The sequence below is a fragment of the Centrocercus urophasianus genome, unplaced genomic scaffold (assembly GCF_019232065.1).
Source record: "Centrocercus urophasianus isolate 14NV4802_14NV808 unplaced genomic scaffold, USGS_Curo_1.0 seq_10, whole genome shotgun sequence".
Classification (NCBI taxonomy): Eukaryota; Metazoa; Chordata; class Aves; order Galliformes; family Phasianidae; genus Centrocercus; species Centrocercus urophasianus.
The window spans coordinates 40,560,773-40,573,266 of record NW_024884142.1 but is presented as its reverse complement, the minus strand read 5'-3'; the positions used below and the strand labels follow the sequence as shown (position 1 = coordinate 40,573,266).

The window sequence follows — 12,494 nt, the reverse complement described above, 5'->3', positions numbered from 1 at the left end:
TTGCACTTTTTTAGCTCTTCCTAAGGTGCTATCCTTCCCTCTTGCAATGGTCAGGAGAGGCTGCTGGTTTTTTTTGTTTGTTTGTTTTTTGTTTTTTTTTCAAAGTTCACAAGTGAAATTATGTGTGTAATGCTTTGAACACTATCCCTTTCTATCTCTTCAGACTTCTCTGCTTCGCTTGATGCAACTCTAGTTTCTGAAGAAGGAGATGGTAAGTCATGCTCAGAAGTCACCCATGGCATAGAATATAGAGTTATGTGAGAGATGAGTGAGACCTATGATAACAACTCTATAAATCTTTCCCACCCAGAGATAGATTTGATAAGGATTATTTTCCATGCCTTAGAAAGCTGCAGAATGGCTTTACCCAGAAAGATTTTGCTTTCTAGAAAGCAAAATAACTTTAATTTTTAACATGATATGCTGTACATCATTTAGAATAATACAGAATAAAATGAAAAATAATGGCTCAGATCTAGTCCCATTTTGGGTAATGGCACAACTTGTATTACATTTAAGCAGAGTGAGATCTGATTGAATAAATACAAAAAGTCTCTATTCTGTCGCTCTTTGACAGAGTCTTATTCCTCTGTGTTCACTTGTTGTCAGACATAGCCTGTTTTAGGCCCCAGTTCAGCTAACAAATAAGCAACTCACGTCAACAAAACACTTGAAAATGTAATTTTAATGGTTTCTAGAGTAGAGATGGATTACTGGATCAGCCTTATGAATATAAATAGCCAGAATTTTCCCATTGTAGATGCAAAAGATTTAAGGTTGGAAAATACAGAATCTAATATAAATCTTTGTAGATCTATGGTTTGAGATAATATACAAATCAGGAACATGATTAATCATCAAGAGTAAACAGTTTTGTCATGGGTAAGATTACACAGATAATTTATTTTCATTAAAAAGAATGGCAATTTGCAAATTACAGAATCAATATGGAAATGCTGATTAAAAGGATTATAAAAAAACTGTGAAGTGATGGTAATGTGTCCCATCCTAATGTGGAAATGGAAAGAAATGTTGCTGGAAAGGCAGCTGTAATAAAGAAATCATTCCTATTCAGTGATTCATTCCTATCAGTGTCTTTAAAAAAAAAAACCAAAAAAAAAAAAAACCAAAAAAAAACCAACAGCACCACTTTAAAATGTTTAATCATTTGAATTATTCCCGAAGTACAGTTTCAGGGCAGTATGTATTAGCTTTTCTTCTGATTTCTTTAAACATCACATTATTTGAATATTTCACTTTGCTGGAACATTCCATTTGCTTTATCATCGTGCATTAGATGATTTTTTTTCCTACAACAGCTATACTGTGGCAAATATTTAGATTAACATAAATTAATGCAACAGCATAAATAGTGACTACAAAAAGGTTATGTAATATAAAAGTAATGCTATGAGCAATAGTTCCATACACTATTTAATTACAAATTCTGTATTTTATATCTTTATTCTTCAGTTATCAATGTGGAAGTTTGCTTGTATGTTTGTTTGTGTGTATAGAATTTGAAAAAATTTAAGATGAAAATATTTGCTTCTGTTGTGGCATCATATTAATAACAGGACAAAAGCTCTCTTTTTCAATTTCCTGTTTAAACCAACTCATTTTCTTAACAAAATTGTCAGTTGACTCAGCTTTGAATATTCATTTTCCCCAGCAGTGAGTACAGATCTGACTGTAATTCTTCTCTGCATGACATAGGAAAATTATTTGAAACAGCATGTGTCATCAGTACCAAAGCCTAGTATTTAGTGATGTTCAACTCTTGTCTCTGAAGCATAGAGCTGCATGCTTATGAGATGCAGAAAAGTTCCTTTTTTCCTAAATCTTCAAGGTATTATGCAATTATACCAATAGTTCTGTGCAGAGAATGTACAATTCTATGGTTCTATGATTCTATGAGTTCAGTAAGTGTAGGAAATATCTGTAATGAAGATTAATACAAAATGGTTTTTGAAGACATGATGTACAAATAAAAACTGTTAAAACAATCCTTTTGAAATATCGTGGATTCAGGTTTTATTTGTACTTATTTAATACAACTCTGTCTGATGCCTTAATTCATACACAGTACTATCTCATTCCAAGAGCACTTCAATTAATGTGATTCAGGTTAAGTTTGTGCTAGGCTTACTAAAACACATCATATTAGTACATTATTTTTATGTTTATTCAGGCAACCAAGAGAAATATGTTTCACTACTGTGTTTAAACATGATTGTTTTGTAGAATAAACAAAGCCCAAAGAATATTGACTTAAGTTAATTAGAATTTGATTAAATGTATTCAGAGGACTGCAAATTAATCCTTCGGGCAGGGGTGAGGCTCCTTGCAAGAGCTTTACCTGAGGCTTTGTAAGTGACTCACAGTATATAAAAAGCAGTTTCAGATACCTGTCATTCTCAAACATGTAGCATCAGAAAAGGCCTTTTTTCTTTACGGAACAATGAGGTCTACTTTTGTGGGGAATTATGTAATTTACAGAATTGCAGAATTGCAGGGGTTGGAAGGGAACTCAAGAGATCATCAAGTCCAACCCCCCTGCTAAAGTGGTACAATAGGTTGCACAGATAGGCGTCCAGGCAGGTCTTGAATATCTCCATAGAAGGAGACTTCTAAACCTCTCTGGGCAGCTGGGCAATTTGACAGAGAAATGCACTACTTGGTTGAAGTTTGTATGATCCTGTCATATGCTGAATATAAATGAGCCATCTTTGTTTCAAGGTGTTGCATATTTCAAGAAAATACTCATGATATCAACGAGCTTTTAAAATATATTAATATAGTGACCAGAATACTAAATTTTAGTACCCAGTCTGTTAATGTGCCATTTTAGTCCTAATAAATTCATCTTTCTCTATAGTTACTGTTGGTTATAAGAATGAGGTGAGACCCTTGTGTTCTTCTCAGAACATTCCTGCTAATAAAATTCTTCACATATCTGGTTAAAGTCTTTCACAGTAATTTACAGCTGTAGCTTACTTGTTTAGACAATTTCTGGTCTGACAGTCAGCCTCCAAAAATGGATTAAGTAAATATTCAGAGGATCAGTAAGTAATACCGATCTGTTTGACCCCCAAATAGGTGCTGCAAATATTACCCTGTTAAATTATATGTAATACCAGTGCCCAGGACTCAGACAATACTTTGTACTGAAAAGCTAAGGATAATCGTGTATTATCCTAATTTGTTCCAAAGCTGTGAACATGAAAATTAAGATTATGGGGCTTATCAGATTTTTTTTTTCAATAAAACTAGCAAGAGCGTTTTTATTATATGTTCATATTTTTTCTCACTTGTGATAAAATTATATAGTCTCTAAAACATGAAGAGTACTTCTTTATTTTCAGAAATGCAGAGAATTCTTAATAAAATCACCAGGATGGGATTGAAGGCTTTTGCACAGGCAACACTCCAGTGTGGCCACCACAGCTCAGCCAGTATGAAACAGCACAATTCTGCCTCACATGGGCTCTGGGATCTGCTCAGCAGTTCTCAACAGTCCCATTACTCTCTCTCTCTTTTCTGGAGTTTTTAACCTGATTAATGAATTCCATTACTATTTATTAAAGTCTATGTGCTTCATAAATAGAACTGATTCTGAAGCGTTGGAGGAAGAAAGTAATTTGATTTAAAATTATCGATCCCTTTCAGCAGAAGTCTTCCTAGTTTTTAAAAGATAGTAAACTAGGAGAGATTAATTTAATGCTAGAGATTATTTGAGATAAGATACTCATATACACAAATGTTTGTAGGCTTAAGCCCCATTCTATCAATGGTTGTATTTATCTATATGGGAAGTCTTAGTGAAAGCAGTATGATTTTTAATGTGCATATATATTGGTACTTGAATGTAAAGATGGGTCTTGCTCCAGGAAACAGCTGTGCATGAGATTGATTCTGTACATGCAGGTGGCTCCATTGGTGTTCTGAGAAGACTCTGTCCAGTAAGCACGTGTGCAAATCTTTGACAGATTAAAGAATTTGTTGCAAGAACCATGAAACATTACAGGAAAAAGAATCTCTTTAACAATCAAACTAGTGAAACAGATTATTTAATTCATCATTTCTGCTCTCTCTGATTTTACTGAATTTTGACAAATGGAGGCCGTTTTTTTGGTTTTTTTTTCAACACAGGCCTTTCCTGTCATTGGATATTGTCTACTACACTTACGAAATGTAAATATCTCTTGGATATATATATGTATCCTCACTGATCTGGGTAGTAGTGATTCAAAATAATCTCCAGTGGAATTTCATAAACTAAATATGCTTTTTATAACCAGAAAAAACAATATGCCAACTTTTGGATCAGGCACAAAGAGTTATCAACAGATTATAAGGTTCAATGATCACTCAATGTGTATGGTCCCTTTTCCTTTATGCAATTTCCTTTGCACCACTGCAGAAGAAGAGAGAGAGAGAAGTTTGTCATTACCCTCCAGTGGAGATGCTCCTGACAGTAATAAGCTTTCAGAAGAGATTTCTTCCAGTCATCCAGCAGTCCCTGCTCCATCACTAGGCTTCTGCCTGTACCAGTTGTCTCATCATTCAGTGAGTGGACTGGGAAACACAGTGAATAACAGTGGCTTTGCTTTATATGTTATTAATTTTTATTTATCTTTTCTTCTTGTAAAGCAAATCAGTAGAAGTCGGGAACTCTAAATGGAGCTAAGAGTCATGTATGCATAATTTAGGAAGACACCAATTATCCCACCAGCAATTATTATTTGAAGGACAAAAAGCTGGACATGAGCCAATGTGCATGCTTACAGTCTAGAAGGCCAACAGTATCTTGGGCTGCATCAAAAGAGGGATGGCCAGCAGGGTAACAGAAGCGATTGTCCCTCTGTTCTCTGCCTTTCTGAGTACCACATCCAGGCCTGGGGCCCCCAGTATAGGAAGGATGCAGAGCTTTGGAGCAGGTCCAGAGGAGGGCCACAAAGATGATCAGAGTGCTGGAACACCTCTCCTATCAAGAATGATTGGAGAAGAGTAGGCTCAGGGAGACTTCATCACAGCTTTCAAATACTCAAAGGGAGCTTACAGGCAGGAGGGAGACCAGCTTTTTAACGTGGGTAGATTGTGATAGGACAGGAAGAATGGTTTTAAATTAAAAGAGGATAGATTTAGGTTAGATGTTAGAAATAAATGTGTTACACAGAGGATGGTGAGGTGCTGGAACAGTTTGCCCAGAGAGGTTGTGGATGCTCCATTTCTGAAGACATTCAAGTTCACTTCGGATGGGAAACTGGGCAGCCTAATCAGGTATTTGGCAGTCCTATCCATGACAAGGTGTTGGAACTAGGTGATATTTAAGGTCCCCTCCAGCCTAAGCCATTCTATGATTCTGTGCCTCCTGACCAAAGGAAAAAGGAAATTGTTGAACCCAATTTATTTATCACCAGGAAGCCATGGGTAAGTGAGTGGGTTTTATTTGACCTCTTACTGAAATGCCAGCATGCTGTATAGACAGGCTGTCATCCTTGCTTCATACCCTATCTCCATGCATTATGTGCATCACTGGCTGGTGATTTCCAGCTGCTGCAAATCCTGGTCTGCATGGCTGAAATGTGGCAGATTGTTACACAGGCTGCTTTGCCACAGCAGCAGTCAGACACCCATGCTCTGTCTGTTCAACACTTTACAGGTGCCTTAGGAAGGGAAGCATTCTGGTTAATTTAGCTTCCGCTGGCTTGCTCACTGGCTGGAAAACGGAAATTATTTTTATATGTTGTTAGTATTAGTTAGTATAGTATTAGCCATCCACCTAGAGCAATTGGCTTGTGACTTTGTTTTCTCAAAATGCACAATACAATATGTAGTAAAATAACTTTTTTCCCCTCATAAGAAGTTTCAAAACCAGATTTAAAAAAAAAAAAAAAGAGTGGGTGTGTAAGAGCGCAGAAGCAGCAGGTGTGTTCCAGGTGAGGTCTCTGGGCAGGCATAGGCTGCTCCGTAAACAGAAGCCAGCACAGACCAGGAAGCAAAAAGAAACAATCAGGCTGCCCGTGCTGGAGGCTGTGGAGACATGCAGGTCAGCTCGGTTAATCATTACCAAGGAGTTAAGATATAAGAATACCCCATCAGAAGCATAAAAAGCTGAGAAGACTTTCCAGAACACATCAGATTTTCTGAATGTATTTTTGCTGTGTCAGAGGAGAATCCATGTTCTTTTGCTGTTCCAAAAGTTCAGCCCAAAGGCAGCTCGTGTGTTGCTTTCCTGTTCCGAGGAGGAAGTCAGAAATTCCCTCCACATCTGCTCTCACGCATGAATTCTCCAGTTTCACTTCTGAATCAGGAGCTGCCTGAATGAGTTCTCAGCAGTGCTCAGAGAGGAGCTTCCATCTGTGCCACGAACGGTTTCATCTTGTGTCAAAGGAGGAAAAGAAATCCTTCAAAATGCTAAGATTTTATGGGGCAAAGATTTCCTTAAGTATATTTCAGCTGTGAAAAGTGAAAGAAGAGAAGGAGCAGGAAGGCACAAGGAAACAGAATGGGAAACTTCTGTCAGAAGTACTGCAGCTGTTTGGAGCCCTATGTTCCTTGCTTATTCTCAGGGAAAGAAGATGAGCGGGAAGAGGATGTTGGCCAGGTCTTTGCCAATCCTGCTGTGGTAAGGATTGACTCACAGGCAGGAGAGAAGGACGAAGTGAATAAGACAAAAGGGAAGCCCTTACCTCCACTGCCTCACCAGTGTATGGTGGACACGTGCAATTTTGTGGCACTCTTCAACTATGAGGCTCGCACAGAGGATGATTTGAGCTTCCAAGCTGGGGATAAGCTTAAAGTGCTGGATGCATCCCACAAGGGCTGGTGGTATGCTAAGCTCCTCCTGCCAGAAGGGTCAGTATGTCCTGGCCGCAAGCTCCAGGGCTACATCCCTGCCAACTACGTAGCTGCTGAACGGAGCATTGAAGCTGAGCCGTGAGTAACTCATGCAACACACACCACACATCTTTTCTGTAGGGCTAAGTGGGTTTGGAGCAATCAGTTGGGGAATTTTCTTTTTCTGATTAGTACCTTGTAGCAATGAATGTCCAGTAGTTCTACCAGTGAGAGTTTGAGTCCGTGTGTATGTGAGGAAAAGACACTGGGATTGAAAGAAAACTAATGTTAAAAGGCAGATTGCTGAGGGTTTTGTGGTATTGTAAGTTATATATACCCCAGTGGAGAAGCATTTGGAAATATTCAGGCTGATTACCACTGTAATGGTTCCTACTGCTATTCGTGTAATAACGATTGTGGACCAGCTGCTTTCAAGGTACAACCATTTACCCAAACAGCCCTCAACATAACCAGTTGCAGAGTTATCATTTAGTTACAGTTTCAGGAAGTTCCACATTAAATCTTGTTGCAAATGGTAGGTGAGTCTCTAACATACAATTTTTTCATGGCTTGTTTCTTCTCTATAAGCAAATCACTCTCAGGATTACTCAAGGTTAACTAAAGTATAGGAAATGGAAAAAGACTGGATAAAGCAAAGGAATGGACTGTATTTCTTTAAGTTCCACGGGGTTTATCTATTCAGCCTATGTTCTGTTCCTTCAGAAGTGGTCTGATCTTATTTACCAGTCAGAACATAAGAAGAAATCACATGAAATCAGTTATTTGGCTTTCTAGTGAGTATTAGTGGGGTCTACGTTTGTCTGGGATGCAGAATTACTTTTGTATGCTGCAGTCAGAGGCAGCATGAAATAACACTGATTGCCAAGCAAGAGGTGTGTTTTGGCAAAAAATTATTGCCTTGGAAAAGGACAGTAGAAATAGCATTATAACTCATTTTAGTTTTAAAGAAATGATACTGCAGATTTTCAGTTAAATCTCATCTGGATGTGAAATATCATCTCCAGCCTGATCTGCCCACTGTACTGCTTATGGCTAGGAAAATCGGCTTACATATGATTATGCCTGCCTTTTATCCACGATAGGATTTGGGATAGAGAAATCTTAGGGCAACTGTAAGATTTCTGTCAAACCTGAAGACCTTAATTTTTGGAGTCTGTCCAGCTGTTGCTATTTCTATATTCAGGCAGATAACAATTTCAGTGGTCATGTTCAAAAGAATTCTTCCAATTGCAGAAATCAATCTGCAGGGAAGACATTTTCTGAACCACTAGAGAAAAGATCATAGGCTCTAATTCAACTCACCTTGGCCTTTGCTCTCTTCCAAGAAGTAGTTTTATTACAACTCGTCTAAGATTGCCACTTGCAGTTAATGTTTTGAAAGTAATTTTCCTCAGTTATACAACAGAGTCTCAGCTTTTAGCTTCCTCATGCCGTTCTATATCTTCAGTATCATATGTGGAGTTAACTTGTGTGAAGTGCTCTACTGCATAACCTTGTGTTTTTTGTTTTTTTTTTTTTCTGTATGCAGAATCAATTTTATTTTCTTACACTCTTTTTATATACCTTACTCTGTTTAATAATCAACACACAGTTATGAGAAAAGTTTTATGGAGATGGCTGGTTGATTTCTTTAGTTTAGTTTAGTTTAGTTTTGTTTTGTATTTTTTTTTCCATATTTTTAAAATAGCGAACAGAAGGAATGGAGAGCTTTTACAGCTATCAGACAAAGTAATTCCTCCATAGTATTTAACAAGTTTCTAATTTCATACCAAAACAATTCTGGCTGGACCTGCTGTCTTTCCTCAAATTTCCTTCTAAGTCAGTTGGTTGCAGTGACCTTCAACAAAACTAAGTACGCAACACTGTCTCCTGTCAATCCATACAGATACCATACAGATACCATTTCCTATAATTGCAGGCTGGAAAGGGTCTCTGATCTGAAAGTTTCAATCAGCCCATCTCAAACAAGGCAAAGATAAAGTTAGACCCATTTAATTAGAGCAATTTCCTGTCAAGTTTTTCACCTTATGGTTATGATTTTTAGACTTGTATCTAGTTGTAACATCTCTCACTACAGGTTCCTCCACGACCTCCATTTCACCCATCCCATTATTTCACACCTCTATTATCCTATTGAAATAGTAAGAACAACAGTTGTGATGGTGTTTTAATGGATAAACCTTTGCCTAAATTACAAGGACAATGAAGAAGATATTATAATGTCTATTTATTTAAAATTTAATGTTTAATCACATTCTAGGAACTGGGCTTGTTTAGCTCGGAAAAGAGAAGTCTGCAGGGAGACCTCATTGTGGCCTTCCAATACTTATAGGGAGCATATAAACAGGAGGAGAAACAGCTGTTCACATGGGTGGATAGTGAAAGGACAAGGGGGAATGGTTTTGAGATGGGGAGATTTACATTAGATGTTAGGAAGAAGTTTTTCACTCAGAGGGTGGTGATGCTCTGAAACAGGTTGCCTGAGGAGGTTGTGGATGCCCTACCCCTGGATGCATTCAAGGCCAGGTTGGATGTGGCTCTGGGCAGGATGGTCTAGTGACTGGTGACTCTGCACATAGCAGGGAGGTTGAACCTACATGATCTTTGAGGTTCTTTTCAACCCAGGCCATTCTATGATTCTATGATGATTCTCGGCCTGAAATTTAAATTGAACTTCTTTCACCATTGCATTTAAGTTTTAATTAGCACTCACTTTTGGTGTTGGCCAATTGTTTACAGCTATGATGTAGACATCTGTTGAAATAGGATAAGCTTCAATTACATCTTTTCATCCTTCGTATTGTTCTTCTTGGTCCCAGCACAGAACCAATAGAGAAAGATTTAGTCTCTGTCATGTAGCACCATCTAGCTCCTGAACACCTGCAGAGAGAATGGACATTTTAGTTTATTTCTCAAGTATAGCTCCAACTTTCTAGATCATGGAAAACTGCTATCCTGTTTAGGGAAACAGATTTGATAATTACAAAAATAGCCTAGGTCAGTGTTTGGTGCACATAGAGGGACTTATGAAATTAGTGATTTTTTCACAGTTCCTGAGTCTCAACTTTGTAAATTAATGTCTGTAATTAAGCTAGGCTAAGATGCACATTGACAGACAGTAACAAGCATTGATTTGATGACAATAGATGGTGAGTATCTAGTACTCAGGAAGGGTTTTCAAAAAAACAGCAAAGTAAAATATGTAGTTTGTTATCTCCTTACTGACAGCTCAGTATTAAGATACAAAATTTACTCAATATGACTTGCATAACTTCAGTAGTAGAGGAAAAACTAGATTTTATCTTTTTTTTCCTGGATATATTGAGGCAGTTTCATAAATTCTTGATGTGCACACAGATCATTCTGCTCAAAGACATTTACATTGTCATTTTGCATGTTTGTTTAGGTTTATAAATCAGAGATTTATGTATTTTCTTTAGCAAGCGAACATAGCTTATAAAGCAGGTTCTCTTGAAAAGCAACTAATTTAAACACTTACAATTTCATGAATGAGTTCTTGGACAACTGGCAAATAAAACAAACTGACCATGTTCTTTGGCAGCTGATTTCAAGATGATTTTATATAAACATTCAGAAAATATTGATACCCAATATGTGCATGGATATCCCATAAACTCACTTAAATAAAGGGACATAAGGACATGAAACATTCTATAAATTATGGAATAACAGAGTTGTCAGAGTCACTATGTAAGTTTAGTCAGTACATGTTTTCATACAAAACTTACATTGCTTTTCCTAATCATTTTAATTTTGCCTGTAGACATCAAGATTATTAAGATAAAGGTATATATAGTCCTTTTTTTAATTAAATTTTGGACATGACCTGTATAGCAGAGCTAGTTAGGGATTGGTAAATCCATTTAATTTTGTGTTATCCATCCTGGTAGAAGATAATATTAGGCTATTTCTTGTTCCCTGCAAGTGCCACAGGAGACCATTTTGTCTCCTAACTGAAATGTCTGGGATTCTTTCCTTGACAAAGAGTGTGACTTTACTTTCCCTGTGTTCCTTCTGTTATTTTGTTCTATAAACAGGAACCATAGTAACACATTCACCTGCCCTTACCTTATTACTGCCACTTGTTTTAACTAAACAAGGAAAAAACATAGCGCCAATAGTTACGTGCAGCAAATACAGCCCAGCTGGACAGTTCATTTTAATGAGGAAAAATAATAATTAAAAGAAGTAAAGAAAACTGTTGGAATGACATGAACTCTTCTACGGAGGAAAGGTAGAGTGTACTTAGAAGGTGCTCCCTCTCACCTGCTACCTTGATGGACCTGATGACTGCTTATTGAAAGTCAAATTCATTCCATATATTCACCCAATATTACTGACATTACAGTGCTGTGCTAAGGGAAGTAAATTAATGCAAATTCCTGGTAGATTAGGTCAAAGAAGAACTCCACAATTACTCTTAATGTTTACTAATTTCAGAATCATTCCTCCCTTCAGAGAGGTTTCTTGAATTGATACTTCTCAGCTGGTGGAAACTGAGTCCTTGACTTAATCAACAAAACCTTGCCAGTCAATTCCACAATGAGTTCCTACACTACCCTTTGAAAGCGGGTGATTTATAGGTTATTTTTGTCAATCATCTCTGCAATTCCTTCCTTTCTGTGACTTGACTTTGTTTTATATGTTGATATAGTCTGAATTACTATGTATGAACAGGAAATCATTCACTGTGTTGACCTGTTTCAAACTTTCTGCAAATTCAGGCTTGTGGGGTTCCTTTCATATATGTGGGTCATTTTATGAAGTAGCTTACAGTTCACAGCTACAATGGCTAGAGGTTGTTTTTGAAGTGAAAGCTTAGATTTTGCTGAACAATTCAGAAATCCAACTGTGATCCTCTGTGGTTTCAATGTGCTCTCACTCTATCATTCTCACAAGTCCTTTCTGTATTACAGTACAAAATCTCGACACTACCAGAAACAGCAGTAATCCTAGCACTGAAGTGGACTTGTAAAAATTGTGACACTAAGGAACATGCATTAGTGGACAGTATTAGTGGTAGGTGAACAGTTGGATTAGATGATCTCAAATGTCTTTTCCAACCTTAGTGATTCTGTGGTTCTATGATTCTATGTTCTTTAACAGGGATGCCTGTATTATATTTCTCATTATCTCAGAAGCTGTCACATTATGTATGAAAGCTATTCTTATCCAGCTTTTGGTAGAAAAGGATTATTTATTGCCAAAATACGCATTTATTTTAAATAACAGAAATGGCTGTATATGAATTCTCTATCAATGAATGCATTTCAGGTATTCACTTGAATATACTTCGTATATATGTGCTTCTGTGTGTACACATGTGCAGAAAGCATAGAAGACTGATGCTCTTAAGACCATACAAAACAGCTTGGAGATACAGGCAAAGCCAAAACCCAAATGCTTTTGATGTTTTCTTTACCATGTGTTCAAAGCATCTGAAATATCTACTCAGAGTTTTGAATCAACAAGTATTTTCATGTGCTTTTCTTGAACTTAAACAATTTAATACTGGAACAAGACCCTGAATTTTATTAACTTCATTGGTCTTGTCTCAAAATTGCCATGCTAGCTTCAAGCCTATCTCAAACATTTTCTTCAGCTCTGCT

At 37.1% G+C, this 12,494-nt stretch overlaps 1 protein-coding gene across 1 annotated transcript in view; it reads left to right on the top strand.

Moving 5' to 3' along the window:
• Positions 1-6,047: 6,047 nt before the first annotated feature.
• FRK (fyn related Src family tyrosine kinase) overlaps positions 6,048-12,494 on the top strand; it is a 46,935-nt gene continuing 40,488 nt past the window's right edge. Inside the window, exon 1 of the mRNA XM_042813139.1 lies at positions 6,048-6,942. Coding sequence (XP_042669073.1) covers positions 6,512-6,942 — 431 coding nt within the window. The 5' untranslated portion in view covers positions 6,048-6,511. The remainder of the gene's footprint in view (positions 6,943-12,494) is intronic.